The sequence below is a fragment of the Cervus canadensis genome, chromosome 4, assembly GCF_019320065.1.
Source record: "Cervus canadensis isolate Bull #8, Minnesota chromosome 4, ASM1932006v1, whole genome shotgun sequence".
NCBI lineage: Eukaryota > Metazoa > Chordata > Mammalia > Artiodactyla > Cervidae > Cervus > Cervus canadensis.
In genome coordinates this window covers 17,255,601-17,282,235 of record NC_057389.1, presented here as the reverse complement: position 1 = coordinate 17,282,235, position 26,635 = coordinate 17,255,601, and the positions used below count along the sequence as shown (strand labels likewise).

The 26,635-nt window shown below is 42.6% G+C and overlaps 1 protein-coding gene across 1 annotated transcript in view; it reads right to left on the bottom strand.

The window, feature by feature from the left end:
- Positions 1 to 18,094, bottom strand: part of LOC122440807 (protein enabled-like) — a 133,178-nt gene extending 115,084 nt beyond the window's left edge. The window contains exons 1-4 of the mRNA XM_043467512.1: positions 17,913 to 18,094; positions 17,083 to 17,808; positions 15,207 to 15,271; positions 513 to 614 (exon numbers count right to left, since the gene is read on the bottom strand). Coding sequence (XP_043323447.1) covers positions 513 to 614; positions 15,207 to 15,271; positions 17,083 to 17,808; positions 17,913 to 18,094 — 1,075 coding nt within the window. The remainder of the gene's footprint in view (positions 1 to 512; positions 615 to 15,206; positions 15,272 to 17,082; positions 17,809 to 17,912) is intronic.
- Positions 18,095 to 26,635: the final 8,541 nt, after the last annotated feature.

Sequence of the window (26,635 nt, the reverse complement as noted above, 5' to 3'; positions counted from 1 at the left end):
CAATTTCATGCAATCCTTTAGACACAAGTAATGAAGCACTATGCTTTAACATTCTAATGCTGTTTAGTCACTCTGCAATTTCATGGACTGCAGCATGCCAGGCTTCCCCGTCCTTCACCATCTCCTGGAGTTTGCTCAAACTCAAGTCCATTGGGGCTTCCCTGGTGGCTCAGCTGGTAAAGAATCCGCCTGCAATGCAGGAGACCTGCGTTCCATCCCTGGATTGGGAAGATCCCCTGGAGAAGGGAACAGCTACCCACTCCAGCATTCTGGCCTGGAGAATTCCATGGACTGTATAGTCCATGGGGTCGCACAGAGTCCCACATGACTGAGCGACTTTTACTTTCAAGTCCCTTGAGTCGGTTATGTCATTCAACCATCTCAGCCTCTCGCCCCCAAAATCCTAATGATGTCTCACAAAAAATGTTTAAACCAAATAGTTGTTTGATAACACTGAAAATATAAAATAATGCTAGTATGATCTTTCCTGTATGAAGATGACACTGACTCACCCTCAGTAAAGACAAGCTTCAAGCTGATTTTCCACAGTGAAGATAGACTTCCTGATCCAGCTATTCTCTTGCCAAAGCTCCCTGGTGAATAATAGCTTGTATCTGAAAGATAAGTGTTACCAATAGTCACAGAAAGTAACGAAATAAAATTATCAATATAGAAATGAAACCTATGCCTTGGTCCCAACCACTGTGTTTTGATGAACTAAAAATGAAGTCACAAAAATATATAAATACTGTATAATACTTAAAAACAAAATTGCATATGTATTTCCTCTGATACATTAATTGTATTCTATATATCACTGACCTAAAAATACAAATAATCACAGCCTGACCTCTATTCCTAAGTAAAAATGTTCTCAGCCATCTTAACTAAAACAAAAATTGCATCTGACATGTAAAATCCAAAGTATATAATGAAAATGCTCAAAACATGAAAGCATGCCAACTTTACATCCCTCATCACCAGTAGCAATAACTGAGGAAATTACGGAATATTTTTGTTAATGTTAGCAATATTCTCAATAGCATTAAAAACAGTATGACTACAACCAAAATTATTTCAACATTTCCCAGAATCCTGAAAAATACTTCTACTTTTCATGAAGAAAAAAATACTTTCGTTACTAGCTTCAGTGTTCATTCATGTTAATGCAGAACAGAGGTTTTGTAATTAAATATTCCTGATACGGAATTTAATCAGTTGCCAGATGAATCTCCTTCATAAGAGTTGAGGAAGCTAGCTAAACATTGCTGAAGATACACTTTATAGTAAAAGTAAAATTAATGCATGGGTTTCTTTGTTATTTAAGGGAGTAAGAGATTAATATTTGTTAAAAATCAGTAAGAAGCAGAACTTCCTGGAGGTCCAGTGGTGAAGACTTTGTGCTTCCAATGCAGGGGTCAGGGAATTAAGATCCCACAAGCTACGTGGTGTGGCCAAAGTAGTCAAAAAATTAAAATTTTAAAAATTTAATTAAAAAAAAAAGGTAAGAAGCAGCTAACAACTGGTACAATTCAAACAAAATCACGATGCTAAGCACCTATGGTGAGCAGAGTTAGTCACTCAGTCCTGTCTGACCCTGTGCAACCCCATGGACTGTAGCCCGCCAGGCTCCTCTGTCTGTGGAAGAATATTGGCAAGAATACTGGGGTGGGCTGCCCTTTCCTCCTCCAGGGTGTCTTCCCAACCCAGGGATCAAACCCAGGTCTCCTGCATTGCAAGCAGATTCTCTACCATCTGAGCCACCAGGGAAGACTCTGAATTTATTTGGGGGTTCCATATCAGGTATAAAAATAAGACATAGTACACAATCTCAAAGAAGTCACAATATCAGTATTACTAGAACATTCCCCACTTCCACTTCTACATAGTTCCTGCAATAATAAAAAGCTAAATTCCAACCCATGTCCTCTGCTAGAACGGGAGAAGGATGAAGTAGCCCAGCACAGCATCATACCAGAACAAGTTAGCTACCACAGGGATGAGGCTCTGGGGCTCCTCCTGCAAACGGAGATAAGGAAATTTCAATAGGAATGTTGAGAAAATTTGCTACAACCTGTGATGGAGGTCTACTGCCACCTGTAAACAAACTGTTAACAAACTGTTAATTCTAAGGCACTAAACTGTTTCCAGTCACAATTCTGTTTTAAAAGGTCATTCTCCTTATCAACTCTTCATTATTTTCCTTACCATCATCTCTCACCAACTCATCAAAATTGAAAATTAGGCTGCAAACTCTTACACTTCCTCTTCATTGTGTTTCCCATTTCCACAATGCATAGCAGAGCACCTTCCAATTTTTAAATGCTTAATAAATGTTTGGTAAATTGAACTGAGCCAGTCATCTTACTCGTCCACTTGTCACCCCCAAAATCATCACTTATGCTAACTACACCCACCATTCTTGGCAGGACAGTATGAGATTAAAAAATAAAATGATTTATTAATTCAACGAATGTTTTGCTCAAACACCTACTAGGTACCATGTTAACTTCCAAGGATATTACCAAAGATAACACATGATCCCTGCCCTTAAAAACTCAGTCTAGTAAGAAAGATAAAGATGGAAAACAGCCATTATAATACACTGAAATCAGTTTATAACAAGTTTAATAGAAAGTGCTACAAATACTAAAGGGAGGAAAACTGGCTTAGAACAAAGGCTTTAGAGAGGAGACATCATGTGAGATGAGTACTAAAGAATAAGTAGCTGCTGAACAGGATAAACAGAGAAAGGGCATTCTTTTTTTTTTTTTTTTTTTTGAGAAAGTGCATTCTAAGCAAAAGAAAGAGTGAAAAATTATCGATATGCAAAACAGTACACAATATATTGAGAACTTTGAGAAGCTTTTGGAAAAGTAGCAAATGAGGGGGGAAAAAGACATACAGAAGATCACAGAGATGCCTTATGATACTAAAAGGCTACAGCTCTGTCCCGGCTAAAGGAGATAAGCCAAGAACACAACATGACCATTAAAAAGATCTTGGCAGCAGTGTGAAAGATCAGAGGGAAGACAAGACAAGAGAGGCATGGGACCAAATCATGAGACAAAGATGACTTGACTTTAATGGTTTATGAAAACTATGGTGACCCAGTCCATGGGTGACCATTAGGTTTGTTACCCAGTGGATCTTAACTTTAGATATACATTTAGAGACTACTACAGATTCTATTTTAGAAAACTGTTCATGTGATATAACCTTAACCAAACAGCAGAGCAGGAATTTCAAAGAAATTATATCAAGATACCAAAATATAATGACGAGCTCAGGGTACTGGGATTACAGGTTATACTTTTCTTCTTGTCACTGATATATTCAAAATTTTCCACACATTAAAATTAAATTTCAGGGGGCAATTTCTTGAAGCATAAAAGCCACAACTGGCATTAACTCTAAATGGCCAGTGCCAGGATTCCTTGACAACAACTGACTCCAGAGGCTCCCTTCACGACCACAGCCCACTAGACATAAAATACTCACACCTACATCAGAACATAAACCCATTTCCTTTCTGCTCCTGTAATTTCCTCTGACCTTGAATGCCTATCTAAATCCTAACCTCATCATTTGTTGTTGTTCAGTCGCTAAGTCACGTCTAACTCTTTGCAACCCCATGGACTGCAGCATGCCAGGCTTCCCTGTCCATCACCAATTCCCGGAGCTTGCTCAAACTCATGTCCATCGAGTCTGTGATGCCATCCAACCATTTATCCTGTTGCCCCCTTCTCCTCCTGCCCTCAATCTTTCCCAGCATCAGGGTCTTTTCCAATTACTTGGCCACCTCTTCACATCAAGTGGTCAAAGTATTGGGGCTTCAGCTTCAGCATCAGTCCTTCCAATGAATATTCAGGACTGATTTCCTTTAGGATTGACTGGTTTGATTTCCTTGCAGTCCAAGGGACTCTCAAGAGTCTTTTCCAACACCACATTTCAAAAGCATCAATTCTTTGGCACTCAGTCTCCTTTATGATCCAGCTCTCACACCTGTACATGACTACTGGAAAAACTATAGCTTTGACTAGACAGACCTTTGTCAACAAAATGACATCTGCTTTTTAATACACTGTTTATGTTTGTCATAGCTTTTCTTCCAAGGAGCAAGCATCTTTTAATTTCATGGCTGCAGTCACCATCCACAGTGACCTGGAGCCCAAGAAAATAAAATCTGTCATTGCTTCCACTTTTTCCCCATCTATTTGCCATGAAGTGATGGAACTGGATGCCATGATCTTCATTTTATGGATGCTGAGTTTTAAGCCAGCTTTGTCTCTCTCAGCATTCACCCTCATCAAGAGGCTCCTTAGTTCCTCTTTGCTTTCTGTCATTAGAGTGCTATCATTTGCCTATCTAAAGTTGTTTCTATTTCTCCCAGCAATCTTGATTCCAGCCTGTGCTTCAACCAGCCTGGCATTTCTCATGATGTACTCTGCATATAAGTTAAATAAGCAGGGTGACAATATACAGCCTTGATGTACTCCTTTCTCAATTTTGAACCAGTCCATTGTTCCATGTCTGGTTCTAATTGTTGCTTCTTAACCTGCATATAGGTTTCTCAGGAGACAGGTAAAGTGATCTGGTATTTCCATCTCTTTAAGAATTTTCCAGTTTGTTGTGATCCACACAGTCAAAGGCTTTAGTGTGATCACCAACAGCTATAATAATATTATACATGCATAACCAAAAGCTCATTATCTGCCCCACAAACTGTGACATCCAATCACATTATTTATTGAAACCCTTCTTGAATAGTTCCCCAGTTTGTTCTTCCTACAATTTTCTACAATACTAGTGAATAAAAAAACAATGCTAGTGCAAAATCAGTCCTATTCTAAAACAAATATTCAGACACGACTCATTTATGGGTATATATGCATATAATTATACCAATGACTTGATAAACTGAAAATTTATATATATAACCACTACAACAGAGTTTTAAAATCTATTATCTCAGAAGAAATTGCTTACTATTATGAGTTGCACTGTGCCCCCTACAAGATGTTGAGATCCTAACTCTCAGTACCTGTGAATGCAACCTAATTTGGAAATAGGGTTTTTGCATATAATCAACTTAAAATGAGGTCATTAGGGTGAAGGCTAATCCAATATGACTGATGTCCTTATAAATAGAGGAAATTTGAACACAGAGACAGTAATACACACAGGGAGGACACCACATGAAGATGAAGGCAAGGTTCAGGGTTACGCATCTACAAGTCAAGAGAACCCCAAAGACTGCCAGCACACCATCACAAGCTACAAGACAGGCATGGAATAGATTTTCTCCCTCATGGCCCTCAGAAGAACCAGCCCTGCCAACATCTCAGTCTTGGTCTTCTAGCTTACAGAACAGAGAGACAGTAAGTCACCGTTACTTAAGCTACCCTCATTTGTGGTGCTCTGTTACAGCAGCCCTAGCAAAACAGCATATCCACTAAGGGAAACTATGGTTTTTTCCTTTGAAAGTCACTAAAGATGAAAACATTCTGAAGAAAGAATGCAAATCAGAAATAATTTCTTCCTATGCATTTTTAAACTTTTTAGCAAAGGTGTTATTTAACAGCTAAACCAACCTGGTGCCAAAAAAATTCTAATGGGATGATTCAATCTTCACCCTATATAGTACTTTTTTTTTTTTCCTATATAGTACTTTTATATATATAGTATTACACTGGAGGATGATAGCATCCCATGGGGCTTCCCTGGTGGCTCAGCTGGTAAAGAATCTGCCTGCAATGCGAGAGACCTGGGTTTGATCCCTGACTTGGGAAGATCCCCCAGAGGAGGACATAGCAACCCATTTCAATAGTCTTGCCTGGAGAATCCTATGGACAGAGGAACCTGACGGGCTACAGTCCATGGGGTCACAAACAGACAGGCAAAGAATCAAACTACCTTTACAACTTAGACTGACATCAGGTTAACTCTAATAGTATGGCATTATCCATTATAACTTTCTATCAGGTATTACTGATGTGTTTTGCCTTTTTTTAAATAATGCAAAACCCAACTGATTACCAAAATTCAAAAGAACCTTGTTATATCATGCAAACACTCTTCACAAGATACAAAGTATACCTCCACTGCTCACTGCAATACTTATACTTAAATGACACTTACACATCTATATATAAAGAAGTAAAAGACAATTCCCTGGCATTTCAGTGGTCAGGACTTGGCATTTTCACTGCCATGGCCCAAGTTCAATTCCTGGTTGATGAACTAAGATCTTACAAGCCATGTAGCACGGCAAAAAAAAGAAACTACATAATTAAGTCTAAAAAAGACTGAAACTACTATGAAGAGAATGGTGGTATTTTTTGGTTAACCTTTTCACCTAAAGTAGCTATCATCTGTTGTTGTTGTTGTTTACGTGCTAAGTCATGTCCAATTCTTTTGTAACCCCATGGACTACAGTCCGCCAGGCTCCTCTGTCTTTGGGATTTCGCAGGTAGGAACACTTGAGTGGGCTGCCATTTCCTTCTCTGGGGTATCCTCCTGACCCAGGAATCGAACTTGCATCTCCTCCATTAGCACACGGATTCTTTACCACTGAGCCAGCAGGATCTACATTGGTCAAATTTGTTAGAAAATGTACCAACAACAACTCACTTCCCCTTATGAGAAAGCCAAATAGTAAATTATTCTATAGTACACTTAATAAAATTTGGTGAAGAATAAAAGTGTGATGATGCTGGGAAAGATTGAGGGCAAAAGGAGAAGTGGGCAACAGAGGATGAGATGGTTGGATGGCAGCACTGACTCAGTGGACATGAGTTTGAGCAAGCTCAGGGAGACCGTGGAGAACAAGAAAGCCTGGCATGCTGCAGTTCACGGGGTAGCAGAGTCAGACACCACTTAGTGACCGAACAACACAAATAAAGATATGTTCAATGTTGTAATAAATTTAATAATATTAAAGGTAACATGAGGTCCAGACCAAACATATGTATATTTCTAAACACTTATAAAAAAACACGTTTTGCCTTCATACTTAGTATATGTCCTAATGTTAATTCAAATAGACTTTGCAATTGAGTTTCTGTAAAAAATGAATCTGCTTCTTGCCAAATAAGGAAATGGAGGCCAGCTTTCAAAAAAATATTATTATGTAATTATATTTTATTTAGACAGATTGGCATATTTAATATAAAGAGTATAAAGAAAAAATTCTTAGGTCTTATTAACTTATTTAAAGTTAGCTAATGCCATATTCTGTTGATTCAAAATACTATACTAAGACAGTATTTTTCTGAGCTTATTTTTGTGTATGGCGGAAGAAGGTGTTCTAACTTCATTTACATGCAGCTAGCCAACCTGCCCAACACCACTTGCTGAAGAAACTGTCTTTCTCCCATTATATATTCTTGCCTCCTGTGTAAAACATTAATTGACCATAGGTGTGTAGATTTATTTCTGAGCTCTCTATTCTGCTCCACTGGTCCATTTGTCTGTTTCTGTGCCATGCTGTTCTGATTACTGTAGCTTTATAGTGCTGTATTGTCTGTGATGGCTACGCCTCCTACTTAGTTCTTTTCCTTCAGGATTGTTTCAGAAACATGGTTTAAAGGCTTAAACATAAGGCCATGACACCATAAAACTCCTAGAAGTAAACACAGGCAAAACATTCTCTGACATAAATTGTACAAATGCTTTCTTAGATCAGTCTCCTCAGGCAATAGAAGTAAAAACAAAAACAAATAAATGGGACCTAATCAAACTCACATGCTTTTGCACAGCAAAAGAACCATAAACAAAATGAAAAGACAGTCTACAGGAGAAAATATTTGTAAATGATGCACCCAACAAAGGCTTAATTTCCAAAATATACAAACAGTTCATACAACTTGACAACAACAACAAAAAAATTTTAATGTGCAAAAGACCTAAAGAGATGCTTCTCCAAAGAAGAAATACAGATGGCCAATAGGCACATGAAAAGATACTCAACATGACTAGTTATTAGAGAAATGCAAATCAAAACTACAATGAGGTAATGCCTCATGCCAGTCAGAATGGCCATCATCAAAAAGTCTACAAATAACAAATACTAAAGAGGGTGTGGAGAAAAGAGAACCCTCTTACACTGTTGGTAGGAATGTAAGCTGGTGCAGCCACTGTGGAAAACAGTATGGAGGTTTCTCAGAAAATTAAAAATAGAATTACCATATGATCCAGCAGTTCCACTCCTGGGCAAAAATATCCAGACAAAACAGTAATTCTAAAAGATACATGCACCCCTATGTTCACATTAGCACTATTTACAATACCCAAGACATGGAAACAACCTAAATGTACTTCAACAGATAAATGGATAAAGAAGATATGACACATATATGCAATGTAATACTACTCAGCCATATAAAAAGAATCAAATAATGGCATTTGCAGTAACATGGATGCAACTAGAGATTAACACACTGAGTAAAATAAGTCATAAAATAGAAAGATAAATACCATATGATATCACTTACATATAGAATCTAAAATGTGACACAAATGAACCTATCTATGAAACATAAACAGAATTAGGGATATAGAGAATAGACTGATGGATGTGAAGGGGAGGGTCTGGGGGGGGTTAGATTGGGAGTTGGGGATTAGCAGATGCCAACTGGTATATACAGAATGGATAAACAACAAAGTCCTACTGTATAGAACAGGGAACTATATTCAATATCCTGTGAAAAACCATAATCAAAAAGAATATGAAAAAGAATGTGTATATATGTATAACTGAGTCACTGTGTTGTGCAGCAGTAATTAACACAACATTGTAATTCAACTGTAAATTCAAATTACAATTTTATTATAATTCAATAAAAAATAAAGAAAAGAATAACAGTATTAAGACAAAGTGGAGATCCCTCAAAAAATTAAGAATAGAACTACCATATGACCCAGCTGTTCCTCTTCTGGGTATTTATCCAAAGAACATGAAAACACTTTTTCTAAAATATGTATGTACCCCTATGCTCATTACAGCTTATTTATAATAGCCAAGATATGGAAGAAATCAAAGTGCCCAAAGATACATGAATGAATGAAAAAGATGTGATGCATGTTTGTGTGTAATGAAAAATTAATCAGTCATAAAAAATGAGTGAAATCCAGCCCTTTGAAATAACATAGGTGGTCCTTGACAGTATTATGCTAACTGAAATAAGTCAGATGGAGAAAGACAAATATCATACTACTTCACTCATGTGCAATCTAAAAAAAAAAGAACAAAATAAAACAAAAACAAGCTAATAAATACAGAGATCAGATTAGTAGTTATCAGAAAGGAAGTGAGCGAGAAGAGGTGGGTGAAATGGATGAAGGGGTCAACTAGACTTATGGTGGTGATCACTTGTAGTGTATACAAATGTCACATTATAATGCCATACTCATATAATAAAAAATAAAAAAATACCATTTTGGCTGAGCTCAAATTATAAGCATCTTCTTAAAAGGTAAAGAACAGCAACAGAAAACTAAGCATATTTTCTTTTTCTTTTAATGTTTTAATAATATAAAATCACACAAATTCATTAAGAAAATACAATATGTTAAATTATTGGCAAAAGACAGTATCAATTATTATCCCCCTATATATATATATATACATATATATATGTTTCTTTGTTGGACACCAGAAACTAACACAATATTGTAAATCAACTATACTTCAATTTTTTAAAATCTTAATAAATAAAGTGAAGTTGTTAAGAACTGAGGAGAATTTGTGCAGACATTGAAGGACCTAAATATAATCCTGGTAGTGTATATGGCCAAAAGAAAATTATCTTTTTACCATATTTGGTTGATGTTTTTGCAAACAGCACATCACCTTTCTACTAGAGCTATTGTAAGTGAGGTGATATATATGGACTACACATAGACTATACATTCTTATGTCTACTGGGATCTTTCTGATATTAGCATTGTTGGCTTGATGGTTAAAAGTCTGTATACTCACCACCACCATCCAGATTTATCCTGTGGTCAGGAAGAAAACGGGTTAGTCAGGAGCTAGTATCCTTTACCTACACATTTTCTCTTGAGTTTCACCTACCTGCTAGAGCAGTATGGGGAATTTAACCAGTGTAGAGAATTCTTTATACTACAGACTACAGATGTTCACCAGAACTTTCAATTATACAAGAACTGCCTTTTGAAATACACACATATAGACAGGGGCTTCCCTGATGGCTCAGATGGTAAAGAATCTGCCTGCAATGCAGGAGACCTGGGTTCAATCCCTGGGTTGGGAAGATCCCTTGGAGAAGGGAATGTCAACCCACTCCAGTATTCTTGCTTGGAGAATCCCATGGACAGAGGAGCCTGGCAGGCTACAGTCCATGGGGTCGCAAACAGTCGGATACGACTGAGTGACTAACACTTTATACACACATATGACAGGTCTCTCTAGACAGAAATTAAAGAAATCATATTCAGTGAGTATAATCACATAAAGCAATGGCTAAATAAAAAAGGAACTAAATGCTGGTGTCTGATCACATGGGGTCTCTCCTCCCCAACCTAACATACTATATGAAATTTCCTACAAGAAGCTGCTGAACACATAAGCTAATTGATCTAAAATACTCAAGAGAAAAATGTGTTACCTGGCTCATTGTTAAAATACAACCACCTTGAGAATATTTATAGCATTGACAAAGCTACTATTAGTCGTTTCATTGGCCCTAAAAAGAATTAACTACTATTACAAGTTTCCAAGTATGTATTTACAGAAGGAAGTAAACAATTTATTCAGCCAACTTTTTGGTCTTGAAGCAACAGATCTGGGGAAAGATAGTTTTACAATAGGACACAGAACTCACTTCCAGTTACACTGCTATTTTTTCATAGGAGAGGCATGGCACTGTCTGTGTGAATATTATGACTCAAGCTTACTCATCTTAACTAAGAATGAATTAAATTTGTTAGAGTAAAAACCTGAAAGAGAACGAAGATGCATGTAATTCAAAGTTGCCATTTTTAGAATGGGGTTTTGCTCTAAAGAGATTTTAAAAACATGTTTCTACATTATTCTATTTGCACTACTTTCACTTTAGTTCTCTGGTAAGTTGGCTGCTAAATAGAAACAAGAAATGAACTCATTTTCAAAGTCATTTGTGATTTGACCATAGCATAAGCAACATAAAGAAGGAAGAAGCAATTTCTTAAGGTCCTGACTGCCAAAATATATTGAAATGTAGATACAAGTGCATGCAAAGAGACACTTGTGTTTGTGCCCCTCCCTATTTTCCTGGTGCAGTTACCCCATGACAAAAATCAGGTAATTAACGATAGGGTAAGGAGCCTATTGAAAGTCTCATTATATCCAAACTGTCATTCTTTCCAGGAAAGTCCAGAAAATATAGAAGGGAATCATAGGCACTGCAGGGCACACAGTCTCTCATTCTATAAGTAGCTTTCAGGGAGATATGGCTTCAATGTTCTTCCCCACAGAAAAGATATTCTAAGAGAAAAAAAAAAAATCCTTTCCTGCATGCACAATCACAAAATCATGCAAGCCTGTGGATCGTTTTTAATCACAGGCTAGAGCAGCAGTCAGCCAGCCTATACCCAAAGAAGACAGACAATGTGAACTGAAGAAGAGTTTGAATGGAAGTGAAAAGAACTGAGTTTTATTCCCAGCTCTGTGATTCACCTGCATGGTCTTGGGCAAGTTACTTAACCTCTCTGGACCTCTGTCTCTTGTTCGTTATGTTTTATTTTGTTTCACGGGGAAAACAAGAGGAGATCAAAAAACTTTTTAAAATTATGGCTAGGAAAATATTAGAGATCACATAGACCCATTTCCAACTTCACAGATGAGAACAGTGAAGCAGAGAAGTATACCCAGCCATAGGCAATTAGATGAGAAGTGTTCTAACAAGCATTGCAGCTCCAATTTTTAAAATTCACTTAAAATGACAAGTAACATGTCAAATTTTTAGGCCACGTGAAAAAAGTACATAAAAGGCAAAAGAGGTTGAAAATTATCAAATTTAGGATGATGATAATCTCTTCAAGAAGCCATAAGGGAAAAGAATCAGGAAGAGCATCAGTTGTTCTGGTAGCATTTTATTTCTCAAAATGAGTTTAGAGTACAAGAACGCTTGTTTCTCTTTATGTATCATTTTTTTGTCTAGAATGTTTTCCAGTAATTTTTTAAGTAGCCACCAAAACATCTTTAACCAAAATCTGAGTGAAATAAATGAAATTTCTCTGGAAACTATTTTAAACATTCTCCTGTTGAGTTTAAAAGATAAATATTACTATGTCCCCTAATATAAGAACACAAGAGTAAAATAGGCTATATTTCCAGCTTAGTAAAATATTAAAAAATACACAAATGGCACAAAACATAAAAGGAACTGTATTACTAGTAGCATGATTAACCCATTTAAGAATAGTGAGAGAAATACCCAATAATTTGTATATGCCTAAGAGAAACAGATTCAAGAATCTCATCTGAGAGTCTACTGTTTAATCATCAGGATTCTTTGTTTATTTGTTTTTAATGAGACAAACAGGACGAAATGGCTTACCAAAAGTAAGCAAAGGCCTTTCTAAACCTCAACATGGAACCTACCTGTAAAGACTAAATTCCTCTGAAATCTCTGAAATTTCCCAACAAGAAAGTGTAGGTCATTCAGCAAAATATATTTACTGTACACTACTATAATAGCTATTTAATTGTTATCATTATGATGCAGATATATAATGGAAACAGATGTTCCTTTTTCCTTTCAGCAAAGCACAGGAAAAGCATAAACTTGCTGATATTGCATGGACTACTACCATAGCACAATAAAGGAAAAAAGACATTAGCACATGACAATATTAGTTTTTGCTACACAACTAATTGCATAAAAAGTACAACTTGAGATCATTAAATCAATATAATTTTCAGCACTACAGAAGGGAAACAAATAGATTTGTATAACCAGCCTATTTCACATCTGCAGTTGGGAAAATACTTCTGAGAGACTAAGTATATGCAAAATGCTATCGCTGCTTTCAGAACACAAGGAAAAGTCTTGTTCTGTTTTCTCTGCTAATGTAACATGAATTAAAATGCTGCCTCCACAGAGAACATTTTTTAAACAGCACCAGTATAAACTGGAAGAACCTTTCCAAAAATGATTTGGCAGTTCATATCAAGACTTTTAAAAAATAGCCTATACTCTCAATCCAACTAGTTTCTTTGCTAATAATATATTGTAACAAAATTAACCAGTGGGATGATAGTTTTATTTTAAATGCTATTCTTCATAATTTTATTTATAATCATGGAAAAGTAGAAATGTAACTAATAGTAGACCAATGGTTACTTAAATCATATGTTAAAACATACAGTAATATATATGATTTTAATGACAATTTTAATTATATAAGAAAATTTTCATTGTATAACACCAACTGAAGAAAAGCAGGACAGTTTATGTCTATATCTACAGTATATATATAAAATGTTTGGGGGGAAACTCTTAGAAAAACATACAAAATGTCATTTCTAACTTTTTCAAATTCTCTGAGCAGATACTACCATCAGAAAATGATATATATTTTTCTTTGAACAGTCAAACAATTCTATTTCCATGCTCTAATACTCTGTCCTTGTCCAAAGTTTCTAAAAATTCTTTGGGTCAAATATTCTGATAAATATTTATAGGTAAATGCACTTAAAGTTATGCTAACATGTTGTTCGATCCCAAAATCTGGCATAGAAAGAAAAGTATTTGTCAGTCACATAGACATTGCATTTTTTCCTGAGCTAAACATTTTTTTTTCCTCACAAATTAAGGAAAAGTTTTATCGGACAAACATTACAAATGCTTACTTAAGAGCTATTAATATGATGTACTTTAAGTCACAAAGTCAAGGAAATTTTTCAATTAAAAATAATTCTAAAGCATATTAAGTAGCCTATTAACTGCTCTCCCAAAATGCAAATAAAAAGTTTGCCATAAGCTTTTGTAGGATTCCTAGTTTCAGGATTCTATTTTTACAAGAAGGAGCTGATTTGTCTTAGGCTATTACTGTCTATTACTTCTTGAAGTCTTGAGGAAAGGTGGGAAGCAGCAAATTCTGGCAATCTGCCTAAAGAGAAATCAATGAAACAAATTAATCCTTCGCAGGCTGCAATGACACAGTAATCCATCATTCAGAGCTGCTTTTATATACCAAATCAGAGAGCAGAGCAGAGAGCCCTGGGGGACCTCACAGACAACAACTTACACCAACACTGGGAAAATACTGAGGAATCAGTTTATTTAAAGAGGATAGATTTCAGTTGATTGCCTATTTCATCAAATAAAGATTTTTTTTTCCTTCACAGTGTGATGAACCCAAGGCCTGATGACTATATCTTCAGAATTCAGTACCATATATGCTGGCTGACATCAATAAGGGATGGGTGTTTTAAAATAATTAGCATCATTAATCAGTATGAACAAATATCTGGATAGAGTAATATTACTTTTTCCATCAAATTTCTAGATGTTAAACACATTCTCTGTTTGCAGGAGGGACTAACTGTAAATTCACCTACTAATCTATAACTTAACTGACCAATTCCTGGTAAACCACATTTCAGTTATAAGATACATACAACTTCCTAAGTATTGTGTTAAGTTTAAAGGCATGAAAACTTTAATTTCATTTCTTGTGATATAAAGTCCAACAAGCCAACCAAATTATAAATAAATAACTTGCTTTATCACGATAAATAGCTCTCTGGCTTACACTAGAAAAGGAAAGATAAATATGGTTTCTTTTTAAAAATAAACATAAGCAATGTACAGCAATACATTTACACTGTTTATATATACACAAAAACATATGTATCTAAATTTATTTTTTTTTCTTTTTTTTTTCTTTTTTTTTTTAAATTTATTTATGCCTATGGAGAAATTTACACACCTGAGTGTGTCATCTTAGAGCAATGTATTCTGAGTGAAGTATATTCCCTAGATGAAAACTAATGACAAGAACTATAAAGTCACAGTGTATTACTATTGTTAAATGCATGCATCTTTTTCACAGTTAAATGAGAGAAGTTAATGAAAGAAAAGAATTTTCAAGAAATAAAACAGAAACAAATCTGTCACAATGGTCCCTGAAATGTTAAAACCCAGAATATCTAATCATGAATCAGGGAAAAAAAAAAAAGTTAAATAAATGCTAACCAGTCGATTTCTGAGTGGCATCTTCGATTCTGAGGTCCATGGCCATATGATTGCAATTCCTGGACCTGCTGATGCATTTTTAATTCAATGCATGGATCTAGTATTTATTGATTTAATAAGGTTAGAGGTATTACATTGTTGCTGCTACTGATGAACTGTCAGCAATTTAATCTAGTGAAATCTAACAGAGGAATATATATTTTAGGGAAGGGAGTGGGTGGGGGAAGGGGGGGGAGGCAATAGCTATGTAAATGTCATCCCTTCAATACCCGTGATGGTGACAAGACCAAAGCCCCTTCTCTCTCACACTGAGGGCTCCAGATATTTACTAACGATGTTGGCTACCAGCTAGCTGAGGTCACAATGAAGAGACTGCAACAAAGTCTTGCAGGTAAACCTTCAATATCAGGGGAAGCAAGGACTTATCTCCCATTGCCACCCTCTAACCTCTCCTCAAAGGTTTTGAGGTGCCTGCAGGCACACACATGCACTCACTCCCCATGACCTGAGCCTTTACCTTCTCACCTCAGGGTTTAAAGGAGCCCTTCAGCAGTTTCTTTTTTGGCCCCTAACATTTTCCAGGGCATCATTTAGCATGCAGGCAGACAGAAAAGAAAGGAGACAATTCACTTTCTCAAAAACAATTCTTCCAAAAATACAACCAAAACAGAGGCTTTACATAGTATGTCAAAAAATGGAGATACTATAGGATACAGAATCAGAGAGGAGGAGGAGGAAAATCCACCAAAGTTGCTGAAACAGACACTTGGAGAATATTAAAAAGCTTTTTGCACTGCTCTGCTACCCTGCTTGTGGGTTTCTTTCCCCAACCTGGACACCTGGGAAGCGTGTTGTTCTCCAGCTTTTCCCAGACTTTGAAGAAATGGATAATCTAAGGAGCAGTGCTGCTGCTGGGGTCAGTAAAACTATGCTAATTGGTGAACCTAATTGCTTCAAGCAGTCCTGCCTCCAAACAGGGAGAGCAGTTGATGGAGTCGGTCTGTTCCTAATAAAATGAAGAAGCACTGAATTAAATTCCCAAGGAAGGCACTATAAAAGTTTCCACAGTGTAACCAAATGACTTCACCTATGCTATTACCCCTAAGATGACATCTTTGAAAGAAAGCAGACCCCAGTCAGGCTCCATATTCATAAATTGGCTGAGTTTTAGGCCAGTGAATCTGGATTGATTTAAAAAGGCTTTTTCATCCTTCCAATCAAATGAAGTCATTGTTAATTAGATGCTTTCTGTTAACAATGTCACTCTTCTCCGCATTACCTGCTCACACTTGCAGCGCCTCTAGTGCAACATCTGGACTTTCCCTACCCGCCCCCCACCCGGCCCCCCAGCAGTCCTCGCAAGTTCAGCTCCAGGGTGGTGGCATTTCCGTTTCTCCATCCCTGTCCGAAGGAAGAGCCTATTCAGTGTACCAGAGGCGACATACACAGCGACTCTGTAGATTGAGAGATGATAAAACAATCTCTGGGAACGCTCCCCAGATACGGGGCTTCCAAAAAAATCATTTTTAATTAACTACGCAGCAGTTTCTCTGTGCTATTTCCCGCCTTGTGGACGGATGTTTTCCACGCTGCCTAAGGCCACTACGTAAACTCCCAGTGACTGTCCAACTTGTTAAAATCAAGCTCCCCCTTAGAAATTGGGGTTTGAGGTCTCCCCGCCTTGCCCCCCAGGGCCTTGCTCCCTGTCCCCTTCTCTCCACACCCAACACCTGAAGAGGACCTGCGGGCCGAGACGGGCAACCCGTGGGGCAGCCCAGGGCGCTCCGGGCCCAAGACAGGAGAGAAGCGAGCCGCGCGGGGAGTTAGCCTCGCAGAAGGTGCCTCGCTCGACGGTGGGTCTCCCTCAGAACCTTACAAGGCTGGGCGGAGGCCGGCTTCTGCCTCCGGGTCCATTCCGGAGAGGCTGGCGGCACGGAACCAAGGGGGCACCCGCCAGAGCCTGACCGAGGGCGCGCGCCCGGGGTTCGGGGAGCGTGCGCCACCCCCAGGTCGGGCCTGGTTTCCTTCCTGAACTTTCCCCGCCGCGCGGGCCCGGGGCCTTGGTCGCTCCGGCCCGCCCGCGAGGTGTGGGGGGCCTTCGGCGTCCGCGAAGGCGCGGCTACAGCGCTCGGAGGAGGGCCCGGCGCAGCCCACCCCGGCACGGCCCGGGCCCCTCCGCCGCGCGGGGTACCCCCGGCTCGCGTCGAGCGCCCGGCCGCCCCACCCCGCGAGCGGGCCCCGTGCCCGGATGTGGGCCTCGCTTCCGGGAAGGCCTCCCTTCACCCCACCCCCCACCCCCGGCCCCGCTCTGACCCGAGAGCCCGGGCCTCGAGGGAAGGAACCCCGGGGGGGGAGGGGGGGGCTGAAGGGAAAATGGGTGGGGAGGAATCCCAGGGGGCCCCCCCCAAGGGAAAATGCGTGGGAAGGAATCCGGGGGGGGGGGGGGCGAAGGGAAAATGGGTGGGGAGGAATCCGAGGGGGCCCCCGAAGGGAAAATGGGTGGGAAATAATCCGAGGGGGGGCCCGAAGGGAAAATGGGTGGGGAAGAATCCGGGGGGGGGGCCGAAGGGAAAATGGGTAGGGAAGAATCCGAGGGGGGGCCCTGAAAGGAAAATGGGTGCGCAGAGCGCAGAATTCGTTCTCCGGGGACGCCCCTGTGGGAATGAGGAATGTGAGGAGACAGGGGCAGTGAGGGCCCTAGACGGCCGTGGGGACGGCGCGGGCTTCCGGCTGGGGCCTCCCTCCCCTGAGGCGGCGCTCCGCGTCGGCAGCGCCGAGGGCCACGCTTGATCCAAGGGCCTCGGCGGACGAAGGGGCAGCCGCCAACACTTTAGAACCTCCGGCGGGCCCCCGAATGCCTCTCGGGGACCCGCCGCCAGGTCACTCATTTCACCCCGGTGCAAGGAGGTCCTGGGCGGGAGTCGCCTACCTACCGGGACGCAGACCTCGATCTGGGACTCTGGGTCCCTGAGGCAGGCGCTTGGGGGCCAGACGGCCTTGTGGGGGGCGCCCGACGGCCTTGGAGATCGCGGCCTGGCCAGTCTTCCCCGCCTGGGGCTGCGGAACGGGGGACGGTCAGAGGGGCTCGACGGTTAGGCCACCGTGAGTCCCAAATTCCTAGACATCACAGACGGCAGAACCACAGCAGACGAGATTAGACAGTGACGGTGGAAAGACAGAAGCCGCCCCCCCCCCCCCGGGGACAGGCGCATACTGCGAGCGGGGACACTTCACTGCCCTTCTTCAAATCTTTTACCTCGGAGCTTTGCCCTGTGACAACGCCCGCCCGCTCCGCCAGACGGTTCAGGGAAAGGAACTTTCCCCGGGACTCTTTACTCCTGTTACGTCTGCTCTGGAAGGCAGTCCGACAAAAAATAGCAGCAGCTGAAACACCTGCGATCTCTCAATACCATTAAAAAAAAAAAAAGGACGGTGACTGGAGTCATTTCTCCTTCCGCTTCCAGAGGGAGCTCAAACCTGAAGCCTCAAGGTTATCCCTAAGTGTGAAACAGGATGCTCGCCAAACCGGCTGGGAACACCGCCGCCCCGCACCTTTGGGGGGAGGGGGGGGTTCCCCTTTGCCAACCTAAGAGACGACCCGATGGTTCTCCTTCTCGTGTGTTTATGTGTGAACCTAAAGTGGGGGCTTGTGCAGTGTAACACCCTCCTCTGACCCTCTGGAGACTAAACTAGAACTGAGCGAAGGGAGATGAAGTGAAGGGGAAGGGAATGTGCCCTGGAGAGAGTGGCTGGCAGAAGTCTGAGTGGGTGGTTGCGCAAGGGCGGCGGGACCCAGGTGCGCGCGGGTGAATCCCAGCACCGCCAGCCTCGGGGCTCTGGGCAGACCCCGCAGAATCCGGCCACGTGCTGGGGCTGCTGTACTCTGACTCTGCCTTTCGGCGATCTACTGACAGACAGACAGACACACACACACACACACACACACACACCCCGACGCGTGCATCTCTCTCTCCTGAGGTCCCTCCGAGGTTGTCCAGGCCTGGGAACCCCGCGGATGTCCGTCTGGCACCGCCACTTGGCCATTCCGCTCTCGCTGGAAGAAGGGGGTAGCTGCAGCCGGGGAGGGAGGGCAGACGAAGGCGCCCGTCTCGGTGGGCACCCAGCCCCGCGCAGGGTAAGGACTGATGGAGGGGCCGCGCCCGGGGAGGGGCGGCGTCCTCCATGGCCCAGGCCTCTCCTCCTCGCCACTAGGTCGGGTCACCTGTCATCCCAAGCTTGACGGGTGCTCGCCACACTCCGCTCTCCGCGGCCACGCGACATCACCCTGCCAGCCGAAGCTGCGCGCCCTGGCGGTTCCCGGGCGTCCCAGCCCAGAGAGCCAGGGCTCACCCCTCACCGCGAGCCTCTAGATACAAACAGCACTGGCGTCGCTCTTCCTGCCTCCAGATCCGGATCTTATCCTCCCTACGGGCAATGACTTGCTGGTGTCTGGGGGGTGGTGGTTGTTTCTTTTAAAAGTATATTAAAGGATCATTGGCATCTCCCCGTCAAGTCATTACGCCTTCATCCCCCGTCAATTAACCACACCTCAGAGGGCTGCTATTAAGAGCTAAATTGAGCTGCAAGAGTAGGTATCCCGTTTCGGGCAGATGTTGTCATCTCCCGCGGAGATAAGCGGCGGGCGGGCCGGACCCGCAGCTTCCGCAGCCGCCGGAGCCGCGCTGGACCAGGCTAAGGACTCTGGTTTGCGGGGGCTGGAAGGGAGGTCCCTGCCCGACATTGCGCTGGCGCTCCCGGGGCCGCGGGGGGCGGGGGCCCTCGGACCTCAACCGCTGAGCCGTCAAGGGGAAGTGTCTCCCGAGTTACGCCAGGGAAAACGCCAAGAGCGAGCCGTGCGTCTTTACGCAGAAAAGTAGCGTGCAAAGTGTGAGCGAAGCCCCAGCTCCGCGGCCGGAGACCCGGAACGGGGACAGCGGAGGTGTGGCAAGAGGACAAAGTAGTGACTTTGGCTGGCAGCGCTCCACCGGCGCACCCCACTTCCTCTTCCCGCCACTCCAGCCTCCTTCCTCCCTGGTGGCAGGCCCCCAGGACCCCTTGTGGAGGAAGGTTTGGTGCTATGGAGATGCTAGATCTGGAGCTAGGGAATCCTGGACGGAAACGTGGCATTTAGGACAAAGGAGGTGCACTGGAAGACCGCCCGTCGTGATGTGTCTTTCCACTCTTCCTCACCCCCAGTCACTCCTGGGGACTTGGAACACGGCTGTCCTGTCGCACGCGGCTGGGAGACGCTGCAGGGCGGAGGAAAGGGGGATGGGGAACAACGGAAGGTGGCCCTCGCTGCAGTTACAGGGCCTTCCTCCCGATAGTGGGCACAATAAATTTAGCCAAGGCTAGAGGAGATTAATTCCCCAGCATAATCCAATTAAAAGATTTCTAAAGTAATCTTTTGCGAAAATGAAAAAAAAAAAAGTGCGTGGCTAAAGAGGGGACTGCTTTTGATGACAGTGATTTATCGCCTCGGCACAGCGGGGGCTGGCCGCTAGCTCTCCTGCACGCGATTTGACCAGGGCTTCCCGTCGGTGCCTCCAATCCAAACCTTAGCCTTTCTGAAAGACAGCCATCCATCACGCCAACCTGGGCAGGAGAAACAAGTGCAAGGGACTGGGGTTGCTTACAAGCACCATAGACTTTTTAAAGTGCTATTAGATTTATGGTCTCTTTTTCGACGCCCATCCAGAGTAATTAGCACATATGTTCTAAATAGATGATAGTTTTGTGAGCAATAAAGCAATTACCCATCGTTGGAGCTGACAGTTCCTCCAACTAAACTCCAACCAGCAGCTAATTGGAAAAGTCATTTCAGCTCCATTGTTTGCAATTAGTCCTGCTAAACTACTACACCCCAACTAACTGGTTTGAGGTTAATTTATTCAAAGTTGTATTTGCACGGACGAACCATTGCTACGAAGGGACTTGCCTTTTGCCCCCACCAGACTTGGCACTGGGACTAGAGGAGCAGGTGGGAGAGAGGCCGATGTTTGGGGGTCAGGATGGTTCCCAGGGGAGGAAGCGCCTGGCCGGGCCTCAGCTTCAAGGTCAGTGTCCAGCGCACTAAGCGCGGCCGCCGACAGAGAAAGCCATTGTTTCTCCTGCTGGGCAGTAACTGAAAGAAACTGCTCAGTTCTCAGTTTGTGCTACCAAAAGCTGAGTGTTAAAAAAAAAAAAAAAAAAAAATCAGCATAGAGGAGGTGACTGGGTTCTAAGGGCACACCTTTCCTGCTGCACACCCAGCTGTGACCCTGGGCCACCTAACTGTCCCTGAAGGATAAAAGTAGACTCAGACTCCAAAACAGCAAAACCCCGAGCCCTCTTCCAAGTCGGGGGAGAGGGATCTTTCAGGTCTTTCAATTCTCGGAGTGGTTGGTGAAAGAAAAGACTAGAAAGGTCAGGCAGACTAGAAAGCTCTGCTTCTGCCTTCAGCCTGAGTGCAAAGTCCCCTTGAACTGGTGGGTTGACATGAATTCCTTTCTTCGCTTTTTCTTTTTCTTTTCCTTTCTTTCTTTCCTTACCTTTTTTCTTCTTTCCTTTCTAAAGTTAAGCCAAACAGGTCCCAAGATTTGTGCACAGTGAGTGGAAAAAATGTGTTAAACGTCGGTTTGACGCCCCACCGGAGCTTCCAAATATCCAGCGGCTGGGATTCTTCTACTTAATTTAATCTTTATTGGACAGGGCAGCTCCTACACTCCTATTCACCAGGAAACCCCGGGAAACAGATCCGTTGGGGTTCAGAACTGAGAGCGGGAAGAAGAGTTAAAGAGGGATTAATCCTCTCCCACCCAACTTCGAACTTTGGAACTGTGATCTCCACTAGGCTGGGGTTAGGGGAGGGGGCCCAAGGTCCCAGCCGTGACAGCCAAGGGTCTCTGCAGTCTGGAGCAGGGGGTGGGGAGGCTGCCAGGCTAGAAGGGAACTTGTAGCCCTGGTAACCGAGTATTCCCTTAAAGGAATTTACATTCTGGGAGCAATGCGAATTTTACTTAGAAGAATATGAGATTGGGGGTTGGGGGCCAGAACGGTTTCTTAGGAAGTAAAGCCCAGTACCTTCAGCCCTAGAAATCAAATGTCCTTTTCTTGATAGCCATTCATACCTAACAACCTGAGACTGTTTCTCCTTTATGAAGGACATGTAACAATGGCTAAGAAGACAATTCAAATAGTGTTGTAGTCAACATGTGAGACTTACTATAACAATTCTCATTTCAAAACAAATTATAATCAGTTACTCAGCTTCAAAGATTTGAAAACATCTATAGCAAAAAAAAAAAGCAAACTTTTAAACTGCCTAATGTCAGGCAGGCTCTTGTTTTCCAGTTATTTTTGTTCTAGCCAATTTAATTCCAATAAAAAAACAAAAAAAAATTACTGGAGAGAAATTGAAAGTAATGGTGTCATCTTACCCCATCATTTCCCACCTGTCATACACTTTCTACACTCTAAAGAGAAATTCTCCTGTCAGTGTGGCTTCCAGTTGAAAGTGGAAAGGAAATAAGATGTCTTCACTAAAAGACTGCTCATTGTGTTCTCAATTACTTGCTTTTTTTTTCAGGACTTAAATATGACATCCTAGAGAGTTGGGGGGGAGCTGAAAAAAGAATCAGCTGACACTATCACCTGGACTTGGTAGAGAATCCTAATGTGTGTATGCATACTTATGTGTAAATGCAACAAAATAAAAACCCACCCAAATCCAGAATGTATGGGACACATTTATGTAAACATCCTTACACTCCCCAAAATCTCTAAGCACATGTGTACAGAGATGTAGTCCTATGCAAGCTCAGCTAGCTGTCTACACACATGTATTCACTCCTGGAATAAAGGCATTTTCATTGCTCCCCATAGTTTCTTTCCATTAAGGGTGATTAGATGATGTCTATTCAAAGTTGCTGATCCAGAGAGAAAATAAGAGTAGATAAAAGGAGATTTCAAGTGACCTCCTCGTCCCTTTCACACCAACCTGAGCCCTAGAATAGCCAAGGATCAACCAACACAAAAGCCCTGTCCTTTCTCTTTTCAGTTTCAGAAGATTTCATGCAAATGGTTAACAATAAAACATAGAACTATCACCAAGTTTGTTAGATCACGCATTGGGAATACTTTATTAACTCCTCCCACAGGTGGGCTAGGTTTATTATCCTCCTCTGAAGTGGGTAAATAAAATATACATAGCAAAACGGGATAATTATTTACGGCTCCATGTGGTTTGTATCAGTGGTGTACTATGCTCGTTGCTTTTTCATTTGAACTTTACCTAAAGCCCCTCTCCCCCACTAATGGAGGACACTGTAATAAACATATCTTTCCACTGACAGTTTAGAGAGAAATGTTAGGTTTTTATTTACATCAAACTTCTGATGGGTAAAACAGGATTGCAGCATGACCATAGTTACCGACAGATCTGCTGGCTCTGTGAGCCAATACTTTTCCACTACTTTGGTTTACTTTATAGGCAGTGAAGAAAGTGGCAGTGGCATTGAAGACTTAAACATATTCCAGCAGCTTTTAATCAGTGAATGTCCAACTCAGATCTACTTCTGATGGGCTAATCTTGGAATAAAAGAAATAGGTGCTCTGACAGGTAACTATTAAGGGAAAGTATTACAGAGTGTAGTTAATTGTATTGCCAAGGTATTCTAACAAGTTTCAAACTTATTTCAAACTTGAATTTTCTTCTAAAGCCAAGTCATTTTTTGGAAGGAGAGCCACACAGTTATTCTTCACTCAAGCCGGACCTTTAAAATAAAGAAATACATTTCCTAACACAAAGTTTCCAGTTCTTAATTTTTGCATAAATGCATTCACATAGCTAAGGCTTGATTTTTACAAAAAGTAAATATTTGTCCCTGGTTTCACTGGCACGGGTGTGCTAGGAACTGTTGTCACTTGTCCTCCTACACAAGGCTTGATTTGCATCCAAAGGTCAGCACTTGCTCTCCTGCCCTTTTCCTGAGGCTACTCCCGGGCCCTCTAACTGGGGGCCCAAGCGAAAAAACGGGAAGTGCTTCCCTTATCTCTCTTTTCCAAAACACATGCTTTAACTGACCAGTTTGTGATAGAAAACTAAACTGTTTTTTAAGGTGAAGCACTTTTGTCTGGGCATTTCGACCCAAAGGTGACGGAGAAGCAGTACCCAGCCATACCAGTGTGCCAGTGAGTGCAGAAGCCTGCTGGATCCTTGGTTCAGCTACACAGGCAGGCTGAGAGCAGGCAGTCCATCAGAAGTCTGACTCCCAACTTGGCCTTTCCACCCTTATTTTCACATTGACAAAGGCAGACCTTTTTACAGCTGGGCAGCCACAGTACAGACTGAGTTCAGTCTTGCAAGAAGGAGTGGTTTCAGACACAGGCAAGGCTTTTGTTTGTTTGTTTGGGATTTTGTTTTTAAAACAATCACAAAACATTAGGCAGGCATTACTATGCCTCTCTTCACCCTTTTCTTCAAAAGATCTATGCAAGATCATTTTAAATACATCTTCAACTTCATTTTTCACAGCCTTAATCTCATACCAAGGGAGACTAATTGATTCGGCACCTTTAAAATCAGCTCTTTGGGAAAGGTCTGCAGTAAGATCAGAAGAACTGACCTTTCTTCCAATGATTGCAGGCATGTTCATTTCTCCAGATGGGCCTGATAAAACGGGGTTATTGCTGTTCTATGGTTTCTCAAAAGAGAAGAGTACCATTTGTAACAATTTAGGGGATAGGGAACAGATACAGGAGAGAATTTTCTACACATATCTGGTCATTTCTAGGGGCTCTTGAACTAGATTGAGAAAATGTTTTTACAAGGCCACCGTTTTTCTTTTTTTCCAGTGTGATTTACCAAAAAACCAAAACAAACGATCCGTTGAGTTTGGGGAAAGCAAAATACCAATATCGAAGAGGTCAAGGGATTAGTGAAGAATGATTCCAGCCTTAGTGAAAAGAAAGATAGTGGGGAGGGGGGTTGTTCATCAACTAGAAAGTCTGCATGGATCTGGACTCTGGGGCCTGGAATGCAAGTCATGCTGTCTGTGAAGCCACTGCTTCTTTCCTTCTCCCACCAGGTCACAACTGTTATTGGCTGTCATGCTAAAAGACAGCAAGTGCTGTGTGGAAGGCATTTAAAAAGTGAACAAGAAAAAAAAAAAGTGAATAAGGCTGAGCTCTGATGCTAGCAATCCACAAGAGGTATAATAAGCCTGATTTCTCTCCCCAAATGGAGGGGTACCTTCTCGTGTCCCTTGGGGAGACACACTGGAGACTCTGTGCATTGAACTAAATATGAGGACCAGGAGGACAGAGGAGGGCTTTAGAAGGGAGGCCTGGGAGTCCAGGCTCTGGACTTCTGTCTACAGGGGCCTCATCAGGACAGAGACCTTGGAGAAGGCTGACTATATATGGCCACGACGCTAGCAGTCTCAAGGAGTGTGCTGAGACAAGGGCCACAGTGGGTCTGGATCCAGGAGCCAAGTCCACACGCTGAGACTCAAATTAGAGGGCCCCCCCCAAAAAAAAACAAGGGCTTGGCGGAGAAGGCAGGGAGAGAGATGTGGGAAAGAGGCTGAGTGGAAGAAAGACACAAATTCCAAATGCTTTTCTGCCCTTGCAACTGAGCATGCCTGAAAATCCCGTGGGTGGATTTTTCACACTTTTGAGGACCTACCTGCTCCCGCAAAATATGATCCCTTTTCTCTTAAGTGCCCTCCCCAACAATAACAGATACCATTATCTCCTGGTTGAGTGTGGGGCGCATCCAGCCTCAGGACCAGAGTGCCAGATTGAACTAGGGACAAACTACAGCCTCGCAAAAACAAAGCCCAAGCTCCCCCAGAACCTGAGCTGGGGATGGGGTGTTGAGCCCGAGTGGAGGCGCTCTGCGGGCGCGCAAAGGAGATCGGAGAACGACAGGTCCAGAAGAGAAGCTGAGCCTAGAGTGCCACTTGGGCTGGAGTCCAAGAAGGGGGAAAGTCTTGGACTTAAAGTCCAAGAAGGGGAAAGCGCCTCTTCTCGAAAAGCTTCGGTTTCTTCTTGCCCTCTCTCACGACAGCAAGTTGGCGCATATGCCCTGCAAGAGCGGGATCTGTCCCCCTGCTTTGAAAACCCCAGGGTTTCCATGGCTCAGAGCACCATCTCTAACAGCCGCCCGCCCCCTCTTTCCGTAATTGAGGCCGGGGGTCGGGGGGGGGGGGCGCACCCCTCCCTCCCTTCCTTCCGGAGAAGCAGAAGGCTTCTCCTGAAGCCACTCGAGGTCTCCACTTATTTCCCAGCGCCCCCCCCCCCCCGGGGGCACGCCGGATCCCCCTGGGCCTCTTCCAAGTTTGGAAGCTCAGGGTAGGGGGGCCGGCAGGAAGAAGCCCCTTAGAAAGGGTGAGTGGGCCCCCACGGCTCTCGGGGAGCCGCCGCTCGTCCTCCGGCCCCGCCTTAGC